This window comes from Girardinichthys multiradiatus, chromosome 3 (assembly GCF_021462225.1).
Source record: "Girardinichthys multiradiatus isolate DD_20200921_A chromosome 3, DD_fGirMul_XY1, whole genome shotgun sequence".
Lineage (NCBI taxonomy): Eukaryota > Metazoa > Chordata > Actinopteri > Cyprinodontiformes > Goodeidae > Girardinichthys > Girardinichthys multiradiatus.
In genome coordinates, this window is record NC_061796.1 from 1,694,628 (window position 1) to 1,721,645 (window position 27,018).

At 40.8% G+C, this 27,018-nt stretch overlaps 1 protein-coding gene across 3 annotated transcripts; it reads left to right on the forward strand.

Annotated features, from left to right (window-relative positions):
* Window positions 1–3,380: 3,380 nt before the first annotated feature.
* Window positions 3,381–26,946, forward strand: ptpn3 (protein tyrosine phosphatase non-receptor type 3). Of its 3 annotated transcripts, XM_047360603.1 has the most exons (27): window positions 4,302–4,390; window positions 5,016–5,068; window positions 5,500–5,647; window positions 8,587–8,721; window positions 8,874–8,916; window positions 9,041–9,122; window positions 11,044–11,088; window positions 11,191–11,243; window positions 11,448–11,565; window positions 11,652–11,739; window positions 12,034–12,122; window positions 12,196–12,259; window positions 12,915–13,117; window positions 13,202–13,327; window positions 13,408–13,569; window positions 14,852–14,945; window positions 15,024–15,101; window positions 15,190–15,246; window positions 16,440–16,596; window positions 16,688–16,866; window positions 17,752–17,842; window positions 17,966–18,027; window positions 18,128–18,274; window positions 18,914–19,042; window positions 22,950–23,098; window positions 23,202–23,337; window positions 26,291–26,946. In XM_047360603.1, the coding sequence occupies exons 3-27, from the start codon at window positions 5,579–5,581 to the stop codon at window positions 26,363–26,365; spliced, it is 2,631 nt and encodes an 876-aa protein (XP_047216559.1). In that variant the 5' UTR covers window positions 4,302–4,390; window positions 5,016–5,068; window positions 5,500–5,578; the 3' UTR covers window positions 26,366–26,946. The 3 variants fall into 3 exon arrangements, with proteins under 3 accessions (XP_047216557.1, XP_047216560.1, XP_047216559.1); XM_047360601.1 differs by lacking the exon at window positions 5,500–5,647 and having other exon boundaries at window positions 3,381–4,390; XM_047360604.1 differs by lacking the exon at window positions 5,016–5,068 and having other exon boundaries at window positions 4,257–4,390.
* Window positions 26,947–27,018: the final 72 nt, after the last annotated feature.

Below are 27,018 nucleotides of genomic sequence, written 5' to 3' on the forward strand. Positions count from 1 at the left end.
GAGGTCTATTTGAACACTGAGTTTGTCATGTGCTGCAAGTGTTTTACTTATGATCGTAAGTTTTTGATATTAACAAAAACCAATAAAAACATCAATAATAGGTTTTGATGATAATAGGTTATTAAGAAACAAGGAGGAACATTTGATTATTATCAGGTTTGACTTTTGGAGTAATAACTTCTCAAATTGGTTTTGGTAGGTTTGAAGACAGATTAGATAACTCCACTCATTAAAATCAACCTTTCATCCCTGGGAAAAAGCTCAGCACTATGGAGATTGAGCTGCCAGATGTTTCCAAGCTGCATTGTCTTTGTAGCAGAACTTTTTTCTTTTTTTTTAAATAATCCACAGATGTAGTACTACTTTTGATTCCCTTTCATCAACTTTTTTTCATCAACTTTTAATTCATTTACTCCCACTTAATGTTTTGCTTTTAATCTGTAGCACTTTGAGATTCTTTTTAATCTAAAGTGCATAATAAACAACACGTATTATTATTTATTGCTGTTGTTGTTATTATATCATGTTACAAGTCATTTAATAAAACAATGAGTTGTAGTGTTTTATGGTAGCATTTAAGAATTTGATTCATTGGATTTTCAGACAGTAAATAAAAATTTAGCATTGATTTTACACATGCATATCAGTAATACTTCGTGTATCCTGTAGATGGCGACAACAACTTGCACACAGTAAATTGAGCGGCGGTCTTTATCAATTTAATTTATTCGTATTTAGCAAAAAACAAAACAAAACACTGTTTTGTACATTGTTTAACATTTCCAAGAAGATTAAATGGTAGCCTGATGGACTAATTTAAGTCAGTTTCTGAGCAATAAATATTCCAGGTGTTTAAGTGAGTAGAGGTTCTCATTTTAAAATCATGGAAATCAACTAAATACATTTTTGTTCACCCAAAGATTTAAACTTTGGATGAACAAAAAGAACAATTGCTCAGCTTTTTAGTAAAACATTTTTTATTGTCTTGGACTGCTAATGTATTATCCAATAGACATTTATGTATATCTGGCGACCTGTCCAGGGACAGATAAGATTTATTATTTATAAGCATGATTTATTTTTCCACTCACAAGGGCATTTACCATTTACTTAATAAAATATGGCAATATAATAAACTTTGGTTTTACTTAGGTATCTAACTGAAAGGTAATCTGATTTTTTTTCCCAGAATGTTCCCATTAAGACAGAAAAATATGGTTTAATGCACAAAATTAAAAAATAATAGATTTGTGTGAAAGTTTAATTACATAATAGTTCCAATGAATTCACATTTTAATAGTTGCCGTGGTTTGCACACAGGTATAACATTCATAACAGGACCTGCACTTATAATAGTCTAAAAAATATATGCAAAGCGTGGCATCCATTTGTATTCATTACCTCTGTGTCAATATTCCGTAGAACCACATTACGTCATTTCAAGTCTTTTTGGGGTTATGTGTGTATCAGATTTTTATATCTAGAAAGTGAATTTTCTGCTCATTCTTTGTTGTAAAATAGTTCAAACCCCATCAGAAGGGTGGATAGAGCGCATGTGAACATCAAGTTTGAAGTATGGGGTCTGAGTCATTCTAACATATGAGTGTGCTTTGATCTAAACCATTCAAATGCAGCTCCAATTGTATGTTTACAGTTGTTGACCTGCTGGAAGGTGGACCAGTCTCAAGTCTTTTGCAGACCTTAACAGGTTCTCCTCCAGTATTGTCCTATACATCTTTCCTGCAGTTCTGACCAACTTCCATGTTCCTGCTACAAAAAAGCATCTCCACAGCATTATGCTGCCACTACCATGTTTAACTGTGGTCACGTGCAGTGTTAACTGATTTATATATATATATAAATCAAGCACCTTCATCTACATGTTTGATGTGTCATCTACATACTGTAGGCTGTGGCTATCTGCAAACAGGACTTCTTATAATTTTCTTATAATTTTCTTTCACAGGATTTTCCTCCCAGCTGAACTGTGAATCTCCGCTTCTTCTCTGAACAATTCTCTTCCTACCCAACCTGTCAGTTTAGGTGGACAGCCATGTCTTGGTTGGTTTTCAGGATTGAACTGTGCTCTGTGAGATGTTTAAAGTTTTGGATATTGTTTTATAACCTAACACTGCTTTAAACCTCTCCACATCTTCATCCCGATCTGCTTGTTGTGTTCCTTGGTCATCATGATGCTGTCTGTTCACTAATGTTCTCCAACAAACTTCTGAGGTCTTCACAGAACAGCTGGACCTGTACTGACAATAGATTACATACAAGTGGAGTCCATTGATTAGGTGACTTCTGGTCAACTCTATTTATTTTGCAGTAAAGGTGGCTCGCGAGGGGCTCGGAGTAGAGAGCCGTTGCTCCTCCACATCGAGAGGAGCCAGTTGAGGTGGCTCGGGCATCTATACCGGATGCCTCCTGGATGCCTTCCTCGGGAGGTGTTCCAGGCACGTCCCACCGGGAGGAGGCCCAGGACACGGCCCAGGACACGCTGGAGGGACTATGTCTCTCGGCTGGCCTGGGAACACCTTGGGCTCCACCCGGAGGAGCTGGAGGAGGTGTCTGGGGAGAGGGACGTCTGGGCGTCTCTGCTGAGTCTGCTGCCCCCGCGACCCGGTCCCGGATAAGCGGAAGACGACGAGTACGAGTACGAGTACGAGGTGGGTGAATACAATACAATTATTTTTGTTTTAAAATTATGTATACTTTTTTCACAAGACAATACCTTATTTTGGTCTACACAATATCCCAATAAAATACACTGAGGTTTGTGGTTGCAACCTGACAAAATGAGAAATGAACAATTAGGCAATAGACTAAGAGTGTTTCAGTTTTAGTCCTATCCCACAGGAATACAAACAAATAGCTTTTAACGCTGCATTAATTTATGATGGCTTGTGTGTGCTGAAAGCAACAAGTCTTCTGTGAGAGTAGTGTATGAACATGTCTTGGTCAAAAAAGTGTGGATTTTTATGGGCTTGCGCAATAGTTCAGCGTTTGTCTTGTTAGCCAAGACTTAACTCGGTATCAATAACGACTTAAATATCCCAAAAACAATGGACAGAAAAATGTATTAATGCTCACAACAAGGAATCAGTCCAGATGCTGGATTAAAGTATAACTCAAAGGATGTAATTAACCAACTCAACTACAGAGTATAATATCAGTGTCTGTCAAGCCTATGCCTGAAAAGCAACACTGTTTAACCTCTTCAGAAGAAAAACAGCCTTTGAGCTTTGATTGCGTACCTTAATATACGACAGAGTATTAGACCCAGACTAAGACAAATAAGATTTTTTGGAGGTTATGAGAATAAAGCATTATTAATAATATTAAATAAACATTAATATTAATATTAATAAACATTACGATATTAAAGTTATAATATTAGGTCTATGGGAATAAAGTCATAGCATTGTGAGAATAAAGTTGTAATAATATGAGAATAAAGTCGTAATGACACAGCTCCTCTTCTATTAAAGAAGCAATTTCTTCCAAGTCTGTGTGGTTCTTTCTTGGAAAAAGACACAGTCATTTGCAGAATTGTTTCAAAGTCCGGATAATAATTTGATGCGGATGTCCTAAAAGATTTTCCTATTGGTGAAACCGATACAAAAGTATAACTTCACAAAATGCTCAACATTCCTCATTTTAACCCAAGGTGAAGACTGTGCTTTCTTGTCAGAGTTCTCATAAAATGACTACTTTATTCTCGTAAAAAAAAAAAGAAAAAATTCTCTTAGGCTGGCTCTAATACCTAATAGTACTAGCAATCATACTAACAAAACCAAGCAGCTAATAACAATTAATTGAGGTAAAGTAAATATATGCAAGACGTAAAGTACATCCAAGTAAGAGGTATGTATGTGTTAGGCCAAACAGATGTATGTGAAAGGAAAATTACATGTTTGTGACAGTGGCAGTATGCAATATGTCTTGGATGTCCCCTCATATGTCTCAACAGCCGTGTTTTTCAACCCTGGCCCTCAAGGATCACTGCCCTGCATGTTTTAGATGTTTCCCTGCTTTAATACCCCCTCATTCACATGATTGCAGCTCAGCAAAAGCCTGTTAATCAGCCATCAATTAGAATCAGATGTGTTAATGCAGAGAAACATGTAAAACATGTAGGGACAGCATGCCATGAGGACCAGGGTTGTTCTTCTGTTGTGTTCCTCTCCTGCGCGCTCTGGAGGCCTCCCGTACCGGGAGCGCGCCCGGCGCAGGGGCGGGTCCGCGCGGAGTCACCGCAGCCAGGGATGTGAAACTTGTCCCGGATATTTACCTAACTCTACCTGGCCTATCCGACGCGCCCCGTCCCGAGTTCCTCACAGCGGACACTCTGAAGGATATAACCTCGGTCTGCCGCTACACCACCGAGGTAGTACCGCTTAATTTTACTGTTTTATAACGTTTTCTTTCTGTTCCCAGAAGAAGCTTGAACTTGGCCGGAGCTGTTGTAGCGAGCCCCGCCGTGGTTGGAGGAAAGTTTGTCCGCGGAGTGTTCCTGCCTGCCTGGGTGTAGCTGTAGGGGAGTCCGGGCTGTTCACAGGTTCTATGTTCGCGTTGTGGTTCAAAGTACAGTGAGGTTACAGCAGAGTTCATTACCGAAAGCCTGGAAACTCAAATGTGGGCCCGGAACACTCAGATCGGCCCTGTTTACTTGCTGACATGTAAAATAAAGCAGCCCAGACTAAAGGTTTTACTCTAACAGGGTGATTTTAACACGTTTCTCTCGTTCAGATGGAAATTTCATATTTTTTATAAACTAAAGCTAGAATATATGTTTGTTAAATTTAGACAAACACGTCCTCATGATTGGATGCAAAGCAGCCTGTGAGATCACAATGTCCACATAATAACCAACTTTATAATGTAGGCCTATTTGTGCCTGTGAGAGGTTTATTGTGGAAAAAAAGCCACGCAACTGGGACATGCTCAGTTTTAATATATTCAGAGTGTGTCACTGTGTTCAAACATTAACTCAGACCTTGTGTCTTTTCCAGAAAGTGTGCTTGGAGCCAGATCAACCCACCTGGAAATTCAAGACAGGACAGATGTACGGACACACACACATATGCATTCATGGATAACCTCAGACTTTCAGGGCAGGCGTCTGTAGTGAATGTATTTATTATGTACTTGCCTTGCTCCCAGCAAAACTGCTGCTGCTGGTGATGGGGCGTGTTCAAATCTGAAAATGTTTAACATTCTTATCATTCAGTTGCTTTCGAAAGGCGGAGAGACGCAGCGAGAGAGCAAGAGAGAGAGAAGAGACATGTTCAGACCCAGGCCAAATAATAAGAGATTACACACAGTCAGTCACTCCTTTGCATTCACAGCGCATTACTCACTTCAGGCTGATGCTGCAGCCAGCAGCATGTATTACTCACAGCGCAGTGTCATCCCAAGGGAGGCACATTCACTGGAAGGACCGCAGCTTGGAAACATCTGACAGTCTTTTGTGGTAATTTGTGTGTGTGTGTCCAGGTCCCCTCTTGGTGGCGAGGCGAGGGCGGCGTGTTTATCTTGACTTGAGAGGGAGGCAGGGGTTACCGTGGTAACAGACATGCCAAAGCCGGACCTGCTCTGCCTTGTTCAGCTGTTGGACGGCACCATTGAGACCTTCAGAGTCAGTGTACGTAACATGTGGAAACACGCACTGATTCCTCTGTGGATCTCAGGTTATATGGTGCTCTGATCCATCTCTCTGCCAGTCTTCTCTCCTTTTTTTCCCCCAATGATCCACTTCCCACCTAGTTTAAAGGACACACTCTCCTCCTGCAGCTTGTAGATGCTTATCATATGACATGTGTTGCACATACTGGTACACAAAAAAGGTCTTCACAACATTGCCTCTTTAGGACAAGCTCTTTTCAACATCTTTGTATGCACTTATTGGCCATTTTATTAGGTGCATCTTACTAGAGACTGTTTTGCCCCAGAGAGCTCAGTGTCTTGCTGTAGAGACCCGTTTGAGATGTTTTGAGCTTTTTTGCGCTGAAAGTAGCCATCGGAAGATGTGTACTCTGTGATCATAAAGGGACTGATGTGGTTAGCAGCAATGATGTGCAGTGGGGGAATAAAGGCTCCAATGGGTGCTAGGAAAATATCCCCCACACCATTATATCTCCACCGCTAGCCTGAATTCTTGATGGCAGGATGGAGCTATGCTTTCATGTTGCTCGCACCATATTATGACCTTACCATCTGAATGTTGCAGCTGTTATTGAGACCCAGCGTTATTCCAATCTATTGTTAGCTAATTGTGGTGATCATGTGTGAATTGTAGCCTCAGTTTCCAGTTATTAGCTAACAGGACTGGTCCACTGCTGCTGTAGCCCATCTGCATCAAGGTTTGACTTCAGGAGACGTTGTTCTTCATACCTTGGTTGTAACAAGTGATAAACTGAATTTCTGTTGCCTTTCTGCCATCTTCTCCTCTGACCTCTGAAAGCATTTTCCTCCACACAATTGCAGCACACACAGAGTAAACGCCTCACACAAGATATATAGCTGCCCACCAATCATTATATCCAAGCAGATGTTTGCAATTAGGATGTTGCATACTAATAATATGGTTATAATGTGTGGGAAGGATCTAAATCTAAGCATTCTGTACTGTTTAATAAGGAAGACAGGATGCAGAGGGTTCTGTTACCGCATACATAGAGGACTGCTGCGTTGTCTGCAGCAAGAACATTGTGTTTTCTGTATTTTCCATTGAACAAGGTCACCCTGAGATCTGAGTCTTCTTCCTGTAACAGAGTCTGAGGAAAGACAAGAGGAGGATGTAGATGAGTTGTGGGTTATCTCTAAGAGCGATAAATAAAACAGCTATCTCAGTAAAGCAATTTGCTCCTTATGACCATTTGGAAATTAAATTTCAGCCTGGATGTGTATCATCTACTTACTTGCTTTAATTCTCAAAATGTAAGAATTGTGTCAGTTCATATCAGTTCAGTTTTAATTCAGCTCCATCTGTTTGTGTAGCATTTAGTCCCAGTGAATCTTTCTACAAGGTGCTGTACAAAGAGGAAGTCCACAAGTTCGGATAAATAATTCTAAATAAATTCAGTAAAAATAAATAACACAACCTTTTTTTAGTTCATTAGCATTACAATGTGAGCATGTGGGTGACAGTGGAGGGGAAAACAGACCCAGACTGGGGGGGCTTGAGAGGACATAGCCCAGGGGTCTGCAGCCTGCGGATCCAGGACCACATACAGCTCTTCAGAGCCCTCCACAGTGGCCCTTAAGAACACATTTCCACAACAGAATGACACCAATGGTACAGGCAATATTTATATTTTTTACTTTGTAATTAGGTGGTAAGCTAAGGGCTATTGTTTTCCTTCATTTTCCATAAATGTGGAATCCATGATTTTTTTTCAAGTGTTACTTTCTTTTTTTTTCTAAAAACATAACTGAAATAAAATTGAAGTTCTTTTATCTTATCCACCAAGCAAACACATTTTCTAAAGATTTTTTTTTGGCACTAGTGGCTTTATTTTTTAAATTTTTTGACAGTAGGCAGACAGGAAAGAGGGGTAAAGAGAGGGGGAGACATTCGGCAAATGTCGCCGGGTCCGGGACTCAAACCCGGGACGGCCGCTTCAAGGACTCTAGCCTCCGTATATGGTCGCGCACTTAACCCCTACACCATCAGCGCCGCGCCCCAAATACATTTTCTAGAGTTTATATTTGGTTACAGTTTTTGTTTTAATTTAGCAGTACTGCAGGTGGAAAATAGCTCTATAAATACTGAAGGTTGCTTATCTTAAACACTGACAAACACAGATGGAGTTCTTTAGAAATAAAAAGACAAAAAAGCCCACAATTACCAACAGGAAAAATAATGTTCCTGCTGCAGGTGTCATTCTCAGGTCTTAATCTTAAACGTAAGCTGTATTGATAAATTGTTAAATTGTATAAATCCTGTATTCTGTCATAAATCTGAGAACTTGGTTTTCTATGGAAAGAACGTCATCCTTCAACCAGAAGGGTTTTCAGGCTGTGGGGAGGTGGTAGGATGTACAGATATATATTACTGGTCAGCAAGCGTGTAATATACACCATTGTGTAAGCATTTTGAGTCATTCCTCATTTTGACCCCAGATTTTGACACCAGATGCCAGACTTTCTTGCTTTCCGAAGGTCTTCAAATGTTTTTTCTTGGGACCGCTTGATTTACTCAGTTTTTAATGCCAGTGTCTCACTATCTCCAGATTTCTTTTTCTCAGCTAAGTCACTTAAAAAAATCTCCTAAACTTCAGAAATATGCCAGTGTTGTGTCGACAATAGATTTGGGTATGAAACAATCAAAAGCTGTCAAATGACAAAGGGCGAAATGACCTGCACCCTAAATTGGATTCTTTGGCACTTTAACAGGAGGCGATCACAAAGCCACGATATTTCCACATTACCTCAGCTCAATCTTTGACGAACACCAAAAAGAACAATTAGACAAACAGAAAACAGCATTTTATCATAAACAGTGTGATTCCGGAGGATGCGTTAGCTGAACCAGGACGGTTTGGCTGGCTGTGATTCCAGTTTGCTGTTGCCATCTTTCAGAAGCAGGATGAAGGCGTGGTTCTGTTGGACCTGGTATTCAACCACCTGGGCCTGCAGGAGAAGCAGCTCTTCAGTCTGCAGATCAGAGAGTCGAGCACTGCCATCGCCTCCATCACAGCCAACACGCTCTCTCCTGTGAGCTCACTCCTCATCTGCTGTATATTTGGGCTAAGATTGTTTCTCTGACTGATTGCTGTTGATGATAATAACGGGGTGTGCATAAATAAATGTTATTTGTTACAGCCTGGAATAGCTATTATGGCTAATGAATATTTTCCTTTTTGTAGAGATGGTTGGAGCCAGAGAAGCCCTTGAAGAAGCAGATAAAAGGTATCTCATCTGTGCTATCTACATTTAAATGCAAAAACGAGAGGGAGTGTAGCAGAAAAGAGAGTTGTAGTTCTGGTTAAATATAGATATAGATCTGTTTTTCACAGTGTGATAATCTCTGCAGGTCTCGTGCCCCCCTTTTATCTGAACTTCAGAGTACGATTCTTCATTTCTGATCCCAACTCTCTGCAGCACGAGCAGACCAGGTTGGTACACCTTTGTCAGAATATAGCAGTAATATGTCACAGTAAATGGATTATTGTTAACAGTTAAAAGGCTTGGTTCACATATTGATTTGATACTTTCAAGCTGCTCATAAATATAATTGATTGAATAGCTGTTGGCGGCATTAAAATGCTCCCTTTGACGTTGCTGAAACTTGATTATTTAACAAGTAAACCTTACCGTGACTAAGCTTAGATGATGCCTGTTCAAGGTTTGGTACTATAATTTGCCACATAAGTAGTAGTTTCTTAAAAATCTCTTTTTTTTAAAAAGAAACATTTCTTCAGTATTTAAATGGTAAAATAAGGGTGCAAACTGGTATGACAGCTGGCTAAAAGCATTCCAGTTTTGTTGGTCTTCTGGATTTTTGTCCATTCTTCCAGAAACAACTGTCAAATCAGATGTTTAGGATCATCATCCATTCTCAGTTTGGTGTTTTTCCATGTGTGACGTTTTCCTCCTAAATCTGCTGTTTTCATTTTTTGTTGAACTCACTCATACCAATTTTAATGAAGTATTTGCTTTGGTTCTGGCTGTTAAACCTGCCCGAAGCATTACAGAATAACTCCTCTGATTACTAGGGATTTGTGCATTTATTTAGTTCAGCCATCTTAGCTAGATAATATTTCTAGTTAAGGTTTTATTCCATTTGTTCAAAGGGTTTGTTGGAAAAAGCCCCTACTACACCCCTGAGAAGGTGATCAGGGTGTTTGATGAATGTTAATAAAATTCTTGGATCCTGAAGGTATTGCCATAAAATAAAGCGACACTAAAACATAAGAAATTAATTATCAGTGAGGTCATATTGTGCCATTTAACTTCTTGTGGCACATTTCCAATTCAGGAATCTTTTACAGGAATAAGGGTAGTTTTCTGAGGGCTTTTTACTGGAACTATCATGGTAAAACTCAGATAGACATTTACCTTAGGAAATAGTAGTGCTGTAGTATTTGCTGCACTAGTAGTGCTGCACCATATCAGGAAAATATGTATACATAGTTACAGAATTCCTCAAATGTTGAGTGATTTTGCTCATGTTTTAGATTATTACTGCTGTTATTTAGTCAGAAATTAATGACTTTCCTGCCTCTGTTCTTGCTGGAGGCATCGTTGTCTCTTCAGCTGAATAAAAAGAAAATGAGTAAGTTTAAATTTTGTTTGCAAACATGAACAAGCTGGCTATTCCAGTTGTGCAATTGGAAGTTAACCAGTTACCAGGTTATAGAGGTAGTGGCAATGTCCGAAGCAGAGCAATTACTGCAGGCAGTTCGAGGAGTAGCCTGCTCTGTGTTGCATAAACAGCTATGGGAAAACAAACAAACAGGAGATTAAGGGTTCAGGGTAATTGAGAGCCAGAGGATGAAGGTTTGGGGTAGTGGAGATGAAAAAAACACCTTTTAGTACCAGATATTTGATATGGAGTACTCAGATTCTTTGTCACTTTCTATGTTTTTATTTCATTGAGAAGCTATAATTTAGGTTAGATTTCTGCTCTTATACTATTTCTAAACATTTTAAACTTCCCAGTATTTTATTTTTGTAGTGTGTTTAATTTTTTATTGAGCACTAAAGTGAATGCATTGATTTTGTTGTGCACATATACAATGACTAAAAGCTGTGAAATGAAATTAACTTATTTCTTTCAGAAAACACTGAATATTTTAGACATATTGGTACACACTGTTCACGCTGAAATTGTTGTTGTAATTGAGATATTTTACTGGAGACACAAACTACATTTTCTGTCAATATTTGTGGAAACATTTCAGTGTAGTTGTATCCTCGGATGGCTGAGCTGCTGTTGTGCTCAGCAACCATCAGCATGTCAAAGAGCGATTTCTTTTATTTTTTCATGTTATGGAAAACAGGGCTGATAAAGTTCCTCTTTTGTTGTTCCTGTAGGCACCTGTACTTCCTCCAGATCAGGAGTGACATCAGGGAAGGACGGTCAGTTGTCCTGCTTCATAATGAGCGTCTCCTTGTCCCCTTGCGCTCAGTATTTGTTTAGGTGTGGAGCGTGCTATGTGTAATCACAGCATCTGATTGCAGGTTGCAGTGCCCGCTGAGTGCAGCTGTAGTGCTGGCTTCTTACGATGTGCAGTGTGAGTCCCATCTCTCTAAAAAATAAAAACGGATGAATAATGACTCATTGATAGCTGTCTGCGTAATTACACCTGGGAGGCTGCTCTCAGTGCCTTCATTTAGCAGCTGTCTTACAGTAACCAGACATTGGGATACCCAGGTGTGTGCTGGTGGGGTTTTATGTCTCCCTCTGGATGCTCAGTGTCTCTTTCCACCACCTGCAGCGGAGATGGGGGATCATTGTCCGTCCAGACAGCCTGGGTACCTCTCGAAGTGCCACTTCATCCCCGAACAGGACGAAGACTTCCTTTCTAAAGTGGAAGATCTTCATCCGCAACACAAGTAAGTTTGGTACCTCTAATGGAAAAAACAGCAGGTTTGTTGCGCAATTCCTATTGTGGAATGTGACTGTGTGAGTGTGTTCTTAGGGGGCTTAAACAGAGCGAGGCGGAGCTGTGTTTTCTCAACACTGCACGGACGCTGGAGCTGTATGGAGTGGAGTTACATGCTGCAACGGTAATTTTACTTTAATTATGATTTAATTTGGTAAGAACATTTTGCGCTTTTTCTGAACAATAAATTAGAGGAAAGTTTTCTTGGTTAGTTAGGATTTCTCACCAAAACTCCCCTTGTGAGCAAAAGCCTTTGGTTTTTCATTCAAGAACTTTGGCACTGTAAATAAAAAATCCTTGAATGAGTCATTGTCAATGCAAACTGAAATGTTGATCCAAATTTAAGCAGCATTAGTGTGAAAATCTGCACTAATTGCTAATATGTTTTCTTAATTTTACCCATCTTTCTGTCTGTCAGGACACCAACGATACACCTCTAATGGTGGGTTTGGCTTCGAGTGGTGTCGCAATGTTTTGTAATATGATTTGCTCCAGTTTCTTCCCCTGGTGAGTAGCGCCGCCGCTCATCTGTCACCTTGTTTATGCATTTCTTTTGAGCAAATGTGACTCTTCCATACAGGGGGAATATCATCAAGATATCTTATAGGAGGAGACGCATCGTTGTACACCTAAAACGTAAACACGTGAGTCTCTGACTTCACTTATATGTTCCTGCTCGTTCAAAGATGGGCTCTGAATAAATGTAGTTTCATCAATGAGATGCACAATTTATTATTGCCTTCCATATGGCATTGTTTCTGTGTGTGAAAACTGATTATTCATGTGTAGAAAATAGAATAAAATGCTGCCCACGGTTCCTACAGAGTCTAAAAACATCAGGAAAAAGTTCTGAATTTGATTAATTTCATTTTCCAGGTCTGGATAATTATGGAAAAGGACAAAATGTAAAAATATTTGCATGTGGTCTTAAGGATCCGTCTCGGTCTGTCTGTCCATCATCCATTCATTTGTCCATCTGTCCATTGCCCATCCATTCTTCTGTTTTCCGTCTGTCCATCCGTTCGTCCGTCTATCCATCACAGGTTCCATTCTTCATTAAAGCCTGATCACTCTCTAGATTCATTGTAACCTTTTGTGTTTATATCTGAGAAAATGGCTCATAAGGATTGGGAGCCTGATTCTGCAAAAGCATTGAATCTTGACATGAAAAACATTGAGAACCCTGCACAGTTTTATTTGCAGCTACAAATGGAGCAAGCTTATGTTCTGTTGAAATACAGCGATAATGTGACCCAGAATGGTGGTGCTACATTAAAGACTCCTAACTCTGTGTTTCAGGGGGAGACCCAAGACTGTGAGGTGTCTCTTATCCTGCCCTGCCCCAAGTCTTGTAAGAACTTATGGCGGTCCTGTGTCGATCACCACTCCTTCTTCTCCTCCAGCCGGAGTGGCAGGAGCCCCAAATACAACAACAGCACAGTTAAGGGGTACACAAAGCTGATAACACAGCACCTGGGCCTGAGCAACAGTAAAACTGAGGAGTGAGCCTTCAATTTATCTCATATATTTGCTTGATTTTCACTTAAAAGCTGCTGCTCTCTAAACATTTGACTCCTTCATGGCAGTGGTCCGGTGTGCCAGAGGGTTGTTGGAGGAATGGTGTGGAACCCAGTTCTGCGTAGGTCTCTTTCATCAGAGCATCTCGAGACCAAGAGTCTTCCCTCCAGATCACCGCCATCAACCCCCAACTGGTAAAACCGCTGCTATTAACTGCAGCAAAAATGTTCTCAAAAAAAAAGCTTAAACTACACGTCATATGTTGGTATGGCAGGAGGAGTCCCCGCGTTCGCCATGAGATCAGAAAGCCTCGCCCATCATCGGTGGAGCTCAGCACGGACCTGAAAGACATGTCAGAGGGAGAGGATGTCTTCTACACATACAGGACCTCTGTGGCCAGCAGCAAGGAGAGTGAAGGAGACACTTCACCTCATTAGTCAGTATTGCAGAAACCATTCCTACACAGAGTGCCTTGCAAATATCAGTGTTTTTTTTATTGGGGTTTTATGTCATAGGCTGCACAAATTACTGCATAATGTTAAAAAAAAAAGCTTTCAAGTTTTCTTAGCAAATAAAAATCTGAAAAGGGTGACGTACATTGCATTAACACCCTGTACTCCAATACCCCTAAATAAAATCCTAAGCAGCCAATCACCTTCAGAATTCACCTAATTAGTAAATAGAGGTTCACCTGTATGTAATGTAATTTCCGTATAGATATTATACAGCTTCTTTGTAAAGACCTCAGAGCTCTGTCAGAGAACATTAGCACCATCAAGAAGGTGCTCAAAGCTGAAGTTTTTGACCGACATGCAAAAATGCTGTGTGATGGAAAACTAACCCTACACGTCACCCTGAACACAGCATCCCCACTGTAAAACATGGCGCTGGCAGCATCATGCTGTGGGGAGGCTTTACTTTAGCAAAGAAACCGGTTAGAACTAATGTGAAGATGGATGGAGATGAATACAGGACAGTCCTCTTAGAGGCCGCAAAGGACTGGGGCAGAGGTTCACCTTCCAGCTGGAAAACGACCCTAAACATGCAGCCAAAGCTACAAATCTGAGTTAAAATCATAGCAGAATCATGTAAGAATGGTCCAGTCAAAGACTAAATTCAATCGACTATCTGTAGAAAGACTTGAAATTTGGCATTCACAAATGCTCCCCATCCAGTCTGACTTATCTTGAGTTATTTAGTAAAGACTGGATAAAAGTTTCTAGATCTTTAAACTTTGTAGAAACATACGCCTAAAGACAAGCAGCTGTAATTGCTCACCACGCTTGTCAGATTTGTAATGGTGAAATATTTTAGGAGCCATACGTCATTTTCCTTCCCCTTCATATTGACACTCTACTTAGTGCCGGTCTATCACATAAAGCAACAATAAAATTGAGGCTCGGGTGTGGAACGCACAACCTATATATGGAAGCTTTAGTCCTCGATTGAGCCCGTCGCGGATTCGAATCCTGGCCCATTGACCTTTGCTATGTGTCCTTCCATTCTCTCTCCACTCCATTTTCTGTCAGCTCACTTTCAAAAATAAGAAACTAATGGCCAGTAGTGCCGCAACAAAACCTAAAGAAAAAAAAAAGTATTGTGATTGTAACGTAAGAAGATGTAAAAATGTGGCAGAAAAAAAGCTGTAGAAAAAAAGCAGCTGCCCTGTAATGAACCATGTAGCCTCAGAGTAATCTTATATAGTTTATATCTTTCAGCTTTGCTGGTTCTAAGAATCAAGGACCTGGCGAGGGTTTGTTGCAACCTGACGACAGCATAGGAGAAGACGACAGCCCGCCCCACTACAATAAAGTATTTCTTTTTCACCGTAACACTTTTTCTTTACTGCGCGCCCATTCCGTCTGCATATTCATCACGTTCTTCCCGCAGGATGCACTCGGTGACGGTGACCTGATGCTGATATGCATCACTCCAGACCACGATGGCAAATTTGGCTTCAATGTAAAGGTACGTCTCTGTGTTCCTTACACGTCGCATATACACATTTTATTATTAACTGGTCCTCTAATTGATTAAGTTTTTGGACTCTTTCCAGGGTGGAGTGGATCAAAAGATGCCTCTGGCCATATCACATGTTAAACCGGACTCCCCGGTAAGAACAGACTGTAGTTTCTTCATTGTATGCTGGATCAGGAAGCTGTAGTAGATCGATAGCATGTTGTATTTTCTTTAGATTGTATTGTATATGCTTTTGCACAAAATACTACAAAACATCAAAAGACTTTGTGAAAGTCTTTAAAGCAGATAGAAAAGAACCCAGTTTTATTTAGATAAATTGATGTTTTGAAGGGAATTATTTTGCATGGATCTTTTAAGAATGCATGCTAGTTTTACAGTGACACAAATGAGATTTTTTCTTCTATTTGTGGATTACAATTATCAGGCTGGAAAAGGTTACAAAACCGCTCTCAAAGAGTTCAGAGTCGAACCACATCTCACTCAGACAGACTGTGTCCAACTGGAGGAAATTTAAAGCCATTGTTTGTCTCCTCAGCAGTCTTTGGCCAGCAAAGATCATGGCAGTGTAATTTGCTGCAAGGTCAAAGAACAATCCAGGATTACTTTTAAGAAACATTCGGTAATGTTGGTGTTTGGGTCCATAATCAGGAGAACACTGAACAATGACTGAGCATGATGAATGCCATCAGATCCTGAAGGATTACTGTCGGGGGGGATTTCATAAAGATCTTCCAGTATTTCAAAGATTTTATGATGCTATGCACTTCAACAAAGTTCCTGGGGCCTTTTGAAGAGAAACAGGCCCAGAGCATGACAGATCCTCTGCAGTACTTGGCAGTTAGCAGTCGAACTCCATCGCCATCAAATCGCATCTGTCCATCACCATCGACTCGCATCTGACAAAAGCACATGGTTCAAGTTTAAGTCCCGGTCGAGTTCAGCAAACTCCACATTTACATTTGTGTTGATTGGACAGAGATGTTTTGATGACCTCTGTCATATCATAATTACAACCCAGGTAAACAGAAAGTTACTCACTAAACTCCTAAGAACTTTGACCGACTTTATAAAATAATAAACTATGAATTATAAATTCTTCAATTAAATTTATGTAATTGGAATTGTTTGTGGTGCCAGTATTGGTGACTGCTGACTTCATCTTAACCTGAGATTCTGTTAAATAAGAATTAAGACAGTTAACTTAAAAAAACCCTATTCGTTCTTTTGAAGACAAACTGTGACTCTAAAGTAGTTGATTATAAATGTTTTGTTTGTGAAATTGGATTTTGAGCTTCTGTGTTGTTTCTTCTGTGTTGTTTTTTCTAGGCAGGTCGATCTGAACCCAGACTGCAGGAGGGAGACCTGGTGGTACTCATCAACGGTCGGGACATTTCCGAGCACACGCACGACCAGGTCGTCATGTTCATACGAGCCAGCCGAGAGTCGCACTCCAGACAGCTGGCTCTGCTCATCAGACGTAAAGGTGTGTAGGTCCTGGGAGAAAAGTGCTGAGATGGAAGGAAAGAGATGCAAATGAATGCTAATCACAGCGCTGAACTGTCCTTGTGATCCAGGGCCGGGCCGAGTCATGCCTCAGCTGCAGCTGTCTTTCGCTGCCCTTTCGCTCACCATCCCTGCACAGGAAAACAAGCCTCAGTCACCAGGTCAGCTGGAGCGGGTCACCACGCTGGGGGAGTCAATGAAACAGCTAGAGAGAGGAATACAGTCAGGCACACTATCCTTCCATTTTGAGGTATTTAAATTTAGACTCAAAAGAAATTAGATTTTTAACACGGCAACAAAACAACACAAAAGCGAGTGTGTTTGGATTAATTTTGTCCCACTTAGTTGTGTAGAACCATACTAAGCATTTTAAGTAGAGATGTTAATTTCCATGTGTTATGAAACTTTGACCTACTGATACCAGATTTATCTCAGTCTGATTTCTCTTTAAAAGCAATACTTTAAAAACAAAATTCGGTCCCATCTGCTGTGAGCGGACATTGATTATTTAGATTAAACAAAAGGATTTAGGAGTTGACATTTCAAACTGACTCCAGCATGTCATATTAGTGACTAGCATCACTAAAACCTCTGTATGTATTCCCTAGAGAACGTATATTCTTACCTTCGCTCTGGGGTTTACGAAAAGGCTGTCAGCATTTCCAGATCCAGCATATGTTCGAAGACAGACAGGTTGAAGCTTAAAAGGAGTAAACAATGCAACTTCATGTTACTCCTTCCAGTCTTACATCTCTGTGCTTCATCTGACTTTATTTTAAACATCTCGCTGATGCTGAAAACACCTAACACCTAGCTTTGAGCCTTCTGCACTCACAGCTTCCACAATGAAGAGCCCACTTAGAATGATGCATTCACTGATCTGAAAAATATTGGATTTTTGAATTTCTGACCGGGCAGTCGCAAGTCAGGGCTGATCAAGCTAAAAATCAGCTGATTTCTCGGTGCACCTCTCCTTTTAAGTGCTGCTGTTAGGACAGATGTTGCCCCTAATCTTTAGCTGGATGATGTTCATAAAAGCAGAGGTGACCTTGAATTCTTCTAATTCCTATGTGTGTATGATTCTGTGTGCATTTACATGCATGTTTGTGTGTGTTGGCCTGCTTGTAATTCCTAGAATTTATACAAGAGGAAGCCTGGTTTGTCCCTGTGCTGTGCAAGGCAGCCCGAGAACCAGGAAAAGAACCGCTACAGAGACGTTTTGCCTTGTAAGTGCTCCTTGCTGTGTCTGCATGCCAGTTTGCTTTTGCGCATCCACTTCTCTGCTTCTTCGTGAAATTGAATTTCGAATGTTCTGACCCTCACCTGCTGCTGTCCTGCTTTGCTTGCAGACAATGACACCAGGGTGGTGCTGCAGGGGAAGGAAGACTACATCAATGCCAGCCATGTCACGGTGAACATCACTCACCTCAAAACCGTCTCCTGTCCCTGTCTCACTTTTAGTGTAAACTCATCCTGTTCATCTTGTGTTTGTGTGTGTGTATGTCTCATAGGTGGCGCCTCCTGAGTCTGATGTGTGCTTACGTTACATTGCAGCTCAGGGTCCACTTCCACAGACCTGCACTCACTTTTGGCAAACTGTATGGGAGCAACAGACACACACCATCATCATGCTTACAACTCTAACAGAGAGGGGACGGGTATACCATGCTTTATTTGTTTTTACAAGCAGTGAACAGCCACAGTTTTGGAGAAACCTCCTAAAATTATGCAACCCAATATCAGCAATACATTATCATAGCAATTAGTGCAGCACTACTGGCAAATTATTACATGCTGTGTCAAGTTTAATTTTGATTACAGTGATTAAACAGGGGGTTCACTGGAGATGTTTGCACACAACAATGATCAGATGGCACAGCTGTGAGTGATTACAGGGTTTCATGGTGTAAAGAATAGCTGAACACAATCGTGAGCCAGATGCCGATGAGATAAATAATCTGAAGTAGAGGGAGAACCTGAGCGTGCCTCTGTCTCAGCTTGCTTGTTGCTTAGAAACCAGATGTTCTCATTAATCGATCGTGTTTGAATCTCATCAAGTGTCCAGAGTTTTCCCTCCCTGTGCACAGACATGCGTACACGCATTGACTCTCAGCTCTCATCCTGTTGCCGCTGATGAATTGCTTTTGTCCACCAGGCCACCCTGTGGATCAGAACAGGCTTTTTGAATATGAGTTTGATTTCATGAGAGCGGGAGCGCAGCAGCGATAAACTTTTTCCTGAGCCATGACTCATGTGAGAACTAGCGCCGTATGTTGATGATGTCACACGTATTGCAGACTAAGTGCCACCAGTACTGGCCACATCCGCCGGAGGTGAAGAACTACGGCCACTTGTCTGTGAAGTGTCACTCTGAGGAGTGCAACCTGGCGTACGTGACGAGGCAGTTCACTCTGAGGCACAACAAGGTAAAACTGCTAATACAATTGCCATAAGCAGTCTTTACATAGGTCTTTACACCCCTTGAAGTTTTCAGTTAGTGCAACCAGGCAAATTACGTGTTTTATTGGGATTTTAAAGACCAACACCAAGCTGTACATCTAAAGAACCAAAATCCGAACATCTACTGACACCTACAGGGGTTGGACAATGAAACTGAAACACCTGTCATTTTAGTGTGGGAGGTTTCATGGCTAAATTGGACCACCCTGGTAGCCAGTCTTCATTGATTGCACATTGCACCAGTGAGAGCAGAGTGTGAAGGTTCAATTAGCAGGGTAAGAGCACAGTTTTGCTCAAAATATTGAAATGCACACAACATTATGGGTGACATACCAGAGTTCAAAAGAGGACAAATTGTTGGTGCACGTCTTGCTGGCGCATCTGTGACCAAGACAGCAAGTCTTTGTGATGTATCAAGAGCCACGATATCCAGGGTAATGTCAGCATACCACCAAGAAGGACGAACCACATCCAACAGGACTAACTGTGGTCGCAAGAGGAAGCTGTCTGAAAGGGATGTTCGGGTGCTAACCCGGATAGTATCCAAAAAACATAAAACCACGGCTGCCCAAATCACGGCAGAATTAAATGTGCACCTCAACTCTCCTGTTTTCACCAGAACTGTCCGTCGGGAGCTCCACAGGGTCAATATACACGGCCGGGCTGCTATAGACAAACCTTTGGTCACTCATGCCAATGCCAAACGTCAGTTTCAATGGTGCAAGGAGCGCAAATCTTGAGCTGTGGACAATGTGAAACATGTATTGTTCTCTGATGAGTCCACCTTTACTATTTTCCCCACATCTGAGAGAGTTACGGTGTGGAGAAGCCCCAAAGAAGCGTACCACCCAGACTGTTACATGCCCAGAGTGAAGCATGGGGGTGGATCAGTGATGGTTTGGGCTGCCATATCATGGCATTCCCTTGGCCCAATACTTGTGCTAGATGGGCGCGTCACTGCCAAGGACTACCGAACCATTCTTGAGGACCATGTGCTTCCAATGGTTCAAACATTGTATCCTGAAGGCAGTGCCGTGTATCAGGATGACAATGCACCAATACACACAGCAAGACTGGTGAAAGATTGGTTTGATGAACATGCAAGTGAAGCTGAACGTCTCCCATGGCCTGCACAGTCACCAGATCTAAATATTATTGAGCCACTTTGGGGTGTTTTGGAGGAGCGAGTCAGGAAACGTTTTCCTCCACCAGTATCACGTAGTGACCTGGCCACTATCCTGCAAGAAGAATGGCTTAAAATCCCTCTGACCACTGTGCAGGACTTGTATATGTCATTCCCAAGACAAATTAACGCTGTAATGGCCGCAAAAGGAGGCCCTACACCATACTAATAAATTATTGTGGTCTAAAACCAGGTGTTTCAGTTTCATTGTCCAACCTCTGTACATTCTTCTTTGCAAAATAGTCCAAGCTCTGTGAGATTAGATGGAGAGCAAATCTTGTTGCAGATTTTAAATGCAGTAGCATTTATTTGTGGGCTTTGACTAGGCCATTCTAAGCCACAAATGTATTTTTATCTAAGCCATTCCAGGGCTGTGGTGTTGCTGGAAGGTGAACCTCCACCCCATTCCCAAGTCTGGTGCAGGCTCTATTTAGCTTCAATAAATAAAATACAATGCAGGTTGCTGTTGTGATTTCACAAATATAAAAAAGTTCAAGGGTTATGAAAAGTTTTGCCAGGTACTGTATTTGGATGATTGCACGCTAAACTGTAGATTATTTCCAAATACAAACCACTCCTTATGTCTTTGTTATTGCCTTTCATTTAATCTTTTAAATTAATCTTGACCCATATATCCTCAGGCTTTCTGAGGACCTTCTAAGGTTTTTGAACTTTGGCTGCCTTTTCACTCTTTTTATGCCCAATCCCTTGATCCGATCGTGACAGCATAATTGAAAGTGTGTGTTTTAAAGAAAATGAGAACAATGAATGACAAAACAATTGTTATAGGCCCTAAGTGGTATCTACAGCAAGTGAACAGTCATGTCTTCAAGAAATAAGAAAGAAACTGAGCAAATATCTGACACAGAACCTTAGAGACATAAAATGTTCCAATTTAAAATGTATTTTGTTTTACCCAGTAGACACAACACTGGTTCTTCTGTTGAGTTTAGAATAATTTAAATGCATTAAAGGGCGAAAATCTAGTTTGTAGATATGAGAAAGTAGACAGTTCTGCTAATAGAGCCCTTAAATGGACAGTTGAGAATTTTGAAGTTTTTGTTTAGTGTAAATGTAAACTAGTTTGTCCCAAAGGCTGAAGCTCAACCTTGTCCAAGAGGGCTTATATCGTTATAAAACGGTTCCAATCTCAGAAGCGGCTTATGTTGATGCTATTTTTGAAACACTTTCATCACCTTTGCATTTGGAGTTTATCTACACACAAACTGATATTTACCCAGGAAGTGGAGTTTGGGTACTGTGCATCACAAATCATCTTACCATGTGAGACCCGTACAGAGAGCAAAGAAAGCGTTTCCTGTAAGAATGACTGTCTGATACAGAGGTAAAGCGCTGTAAAACACCAATATAAAACGTGTTCCCCTAAACCACTAGAAATGAACATTTGTGGACTGGGATGAAAAGGTGTGTGTGAGCGAGACAGCATCTATGGACCCAAACTCCAGCAACTTATTGTGAGAAGCTTGTGGACGGCTACCCAAAAGATTTCACCCAAGTCTTACAGGTCAAAGGCGACTCTAAGAAATACTAATTTATGGAAAGTTTAAAATAATCTATTAATTATTCTGGCATTTAGCAAATAGAAGGCATTTAGGAAACCCTCGCTCACATGAAACAGGAATTTATTCTGATTTAATGTCAGACAGTGAGAGGAAACAAAAGTATATTTTTTACAGTGTATGTAAACGTCTGGTATGCTCCAAATCGAAAATATTGAAGTCTGTTTGCCTGTAGGGAAATTATGATGTACAGCAATGACTTTTGAGCTTATAGGTCGAATTATGAACAGAAATATTTCTGACAAATTATCAATGAAGTTCCGGTGCTGAGTGAGAGCAGTTTGGAGGTGTTTTTTCCTTCCTTTGAGACTTTCCTGGATAAATAATCAATGAAACGGTTGTCAGCTGCTGCCCTGGCTGCACACCTGCTTTCATGTCCCTGTGTATTATGAGCATAGTCAAACAAGGAGCATTTCTCTTTGTACGTTGCAGCGCTGTGTAGCATGTTCACGCCATATGTCACATAACAGAGCTCACTGCAGGCCAGGCCTGGCATGCTGTCACTTCCGTGTGGGCGCTTTTGTCTGTGTGTGGGTGAGCCTGTGTATCGGTGTGTTCTCCTAATTTTCCACCCCTCTGGCTGCTTGTGGGAGCAAATGAGCTGGTCTATGGAGGCATTTTGTGGGAATGCTATCTGTTTGGTTGTATCAGGATAGATGATCAGATTAAAGGTGCTACCTTCCGCATCAGCCTCCATGGTGAACAGGTAAATAAACAGATTACACCCAAGGAGGCGTGAAATATGAACGTGTGCACACATGCATACACAGATACCGCTGTGTGGGCCCATCTGCTCCTCTGGCAGAGCAAATTAATCCCTGCATGGAATTGCAGGCCACATGCCTATTAGAAACTCCAAAGTCAGCTGTTTTCCTCCCCAGCCTTCCTTTGTTTTTTTTAGCTCCAGTCTTTCCCTCTATCCTCTGTTTACATCTCATTGCTTCCTAATCTCATTTAGTGTTCCTGTGGATGTTTACCTGGACTGTTTCAGTCTTACAGGGGTGATATTTTCCAAAGGTTACACATTTATCATGTTAGATTATTATTGCACAGTACTCTTGCATTTTAAAACAACTCCATGTTTGTATAATTGTCTTTTGTAACATTCAGTTAGATGAGGAGCGTGCAATCACACACCTGCAGTATGTTGCGTGGCCAGACCACGGCGTACCCGACGACCCCTCGGACTTCCTGCTCTTCATCATCTCAGTAAGGGAGAGGAGGAAAGGCAAAGAGCCACCGCTGATGGTTCACTGCAGGTAACATATGAGGAGGACGTTTAATTGAACACCGCTGGCTCATACTTTTTCCAGCATGTCCTGTAAATTTAACCCAGTTTTTTGTTTTTAATTATGTTCTTAGTGCTGGGATTGGGCGGACAGGTGTCCTGATCACCATGGAGACGGCACTGAGTCTGATGGACGAGAGTCGGCCGGTGTTCCCGCTGGACATTGTTAAAACGCTAAGAGACCAGCGAGCCATGATGGTTCAGACCACGGTACTGAGAGACAAAACAAAAGTCTTGCTTGTTCGATGACTCTGTTACTCTCTGGCTCATTAATTTCTTTATTATGCTGCATGATGATCACCCCCAGCTGTGTTATGTGTCCTGCTTAATTTTAAGGCAGCATTTTTAATTATAAGGAGTCATTCTCTCACATTACAAATGCCCTCACAGTAATGCAGGTTTTGTTTTGATACAGTGTCTTGTATCTAACGGTGGTTCTACTAATGAAATGTAATGAATCAGGAGGGCTGAATAGAAATGCAGGCCAGGCATTTACTAGTGAAAATCTTTGAATCCATGAATAATTTTCCTTCCACTTCACAAATATGCACTACTTCTAAATCCTGCAGCTCCTAGACTGTCTCAACCAGCTTTGCAGACACAATATAGAGGCATAAACCTTTTTCCCATTATTTTATGCTAACTAGCCCAAGCTCATTGGTTAGATAGCATCCCTAAACACCAGTTTTCAAGTCTTGCCTCAGATTCTTGACTGTATTTTCCTGGACTTTGATTGGGCCATAGTAACACATTAAAATGATTTGATCTAAACCATTCGTTAGTATCCCCAACACAGCCTTTTGCATTTAAGCCATAAATTTTACTTTCAGCCTCTTTTAACAACTTTCTTCCAGATGTCTACTGATGTTTTCCCTACATGTCTCATGGCAAACAAGACTTACCATAGCTTTGTCTTAACAAATGCATGCCACACTTTTCAAATTAATATTTGTAAAAACACATTTAAACCATTTATCCTTATTTTACTCCATAATTCTGAACTGCTTTGTGTTGGTCTATCACAAAAAACCTAAAATATATGGAAGTTGGTGGGTTCAAAATTAAGATAAATGAAAGGTCAAGGGGTATGAATACTTTTGCAAGACACTGGTATTTGGGGAATATCAATAAGTTGGGCAAAACTTTTTTTCTTTCTTCGGTTTCAGTTAATTATGAGTTATAAAATAATCGCAAACTTTCGAGTCCGTTAAAACATCCATAAATCAGGAATAGTGAGAGTAAGAATGTATTTCATCATATTTTCTTTCTACTTCTGCTGAGATCTTGACTTCTTTTAAAAAATTCATCTTTGTGGTTTAATAAAGAACTCCTGCAAGAGTGAAAATTGAGTTGCAAGCTCAAGGATTTTCTATAAAACACCTTCAGCACTTTTCAAAGACAGGGAGGAAAAATCCTCCTTGTCGCTGACTCTCATTAATTCATAGACTGCTCAGGTATTATAGTGAAGATGAGAGACTCCAGTCGTGCATTTGAGGCAGGAAGCCAGGCTATGTAGTGCCTCAGTGAGGGACAGCAGAGCATTACTCGTACTGAGAAAATTGCAGCTTGTTCCTTTTGGCTTGACGGCTACCACCATCACCCGTATTTTGAACGAGGCCCATGGGGCTTCGCCCTCTGATGTGCTGATAAAGACTTCCTCAGGTTCTCCCTCACGTCTTTCTGTATCCGTAATAACAACATGCGCAGTCAGAGGACATTTGTCTGTTTTTGTATTAAAAATAAGAGGGATAATGTGCTCTCCACAACTATTGGAAGCCTTGGTAAAAATGTGTTATAAAAAAAAATCAAAAATCAAAATCCCTTTTTGTCGCATAAAATCCCACTGAAATAATGCTGCTGTTCTCTAACAGTGACGTTTGAAAATGTTTTTTTGTTTTTTCTAACCTCAATTATCATCCTCTGTACAGTCCGTGGTGGCAAAATAAACTTAGGTCCTCTTCCTGCCTTGTTTACTGTAAGAGTTTACCAGGTTCCTGTTTAAAATGTCATGGTATTTCAAAGAGCTCATGGTTTCATGCCCTGTTACAAAATGCCCAGGGTATTTGGATGACAAACAGGCCCGCAGCATCACAGAGCCTCCACCATATTTGACCGTGGGCATGAGTTGCATGTCTGCATTTTCATCCTTTGTTTCACTCTAAACCCATTCAGAGTGTTTCTTAATCTTAGTCCCATCCTGTAAAAGTAGATATAGAAACCAATTTACTAAGCTTTTCTTCAGTTGGCATCAATTCAGCCCCCCTCTTTGCCAATTTGTGGATGATGTTTCCCACTGAAGTTCTCTGGACTCCCACAGCCTTAGAAATGGCTTTATAACCCTTTCCAGATGGAGAAATGTCAGTGATTTTGTTTCTAATCCGTTTATGGATATCTTAAGATCAAAGCATGACGTGTGGCTTTTAAAATCTTTTAGCCTTCTTCATGTGGTCTGACAGGTTCTATTTAAGGGATTAAATTATACAGATAAGGCAATAATCAGGTGTAGCTAATGATTCTAGTCCAAGAAAATGTGGTTTAATCACAATTACTTAATGATTTCACAAGGTGGCAATAATATTATCACAGCACTGCAAATCTGCACCCAAACGGTTCCTGCTGATTAGGTACTTTCAAAAATGGGTAAAAAAAAATTTGCAACTTTTTATTTAGAAATTTTCAACTGTATCACTTTCTCTTCTCCAGCTGATAACGTTCTCAAGTCAGTTTTTTTTTTAACCTATTTATAGAGGAGTTATTCCATGCATGGTACATCCCAGTTGTTTGTTGATTCCCTGACCTGGTGCCATCTTGAATATCCGAGCATCCTCAGGATGGATGGATGGATATAAATATTTAGAGACACGTGTGTTTCTTTCCAAGAGGATAAACCTTGATTACTTTTCAGATCCAGTATTTTAACTGTTGGATAAGCTGACATTAATTTTATTGTAGACTTGTTTTGCTATTTTTTCATGCCATCTGAGTATTCAACATGAAAAAACAGGTTTTTTGTGGAGGTCTGCCAGTACACCAAGCTTTTAGACTTGTTTGGAGCAAAACTCAAAGGTCATATGGCCTTTCAAGAAGTCTACTGACCATGTTGACGTTATTCTTGTAGAAAACTCTTTTAACTGCTAATATTATTTTATTTTATTCTGTTTAGTGTCAGTTCCAGTTTGTGTGTGAGGCCATTCTCCGAGTCTACAATGAAAAACGAGAGAAATCCAAAGCACCGTAGCCCGAATCGACGACGGGACAAGACCAGACGCTTTGCTCTGCCTCGCCTCTATTAACAGGACGGGACTTCTGCAGAGCTGCAACAGATTAAACTCTGCCAGGCTTATGGCACTGGAACACGCACTGGATAATGAGAGTTCAAGCTGCCGAGCACAGCTGTCTGGGCAAGGAGAGAGAGGGTACGAATATTAAACCTAGTTGGCCTTACTTTTATGCTAAAAGGTACATGAAGCTTATAGAAACTGTGGTCTCCATAGAGACTGATGTAGGACTGACGTGAGCTGCTAATTTGTGTTCAAGAGGTCTCTCAGGAATGACGCTTCTACTTGTAAAGCTACATGTGCCTTAGACTGAAGCTTCCCAGTCAAACCCATCAAGGACAGCAGAGGCAAATCAGACTGCTGTAATCTGTAGTTTGTCTCTGACTCCTGAGATGAGTAGCAAAACTGACTTTAGATGGCTGCAGCAGGTTATCAGGTCAAAGAAGGTGCAGAGCTGTTTCCTGTCTGCCAGAGGAACACCAGATTCACTGTTCATCACTTTTTAAATTATTCAAACTCTAAATAAACTCACTGATTTGTACAGATGTTTCTGCTTCATCATTTCCCCTAGTACCTCTATTGTAGCTCTATAAATAAGCATGTTTACAAGCTT

Excerpts from the sequence above, each read along its gene's own strand:
- ptpn3 (XM_047360601.1), top strand. The coding sequence starts at position 4,153 with ATGAGGACCAGGGTTGTTCTTCTGTTGTGTTCCTCTCCTGCGCGCTCT. Across the intron at positions 13,328-13,407 it reads CCGCCATCAACCCCCAACTG|GAGGAGTCCCCGCGTTCGCC; the intron begins GTAAAACCGCTG and ends TTGGTATGGCAG. Across the intron at positions 15,102-15,189 it reads AATTTGGCTTCAATGTAAAG|GGTGGAGTGGATCAAAAGAT; the intron begins GTACGTCTCTGT and ends GACTCTTTCCAG.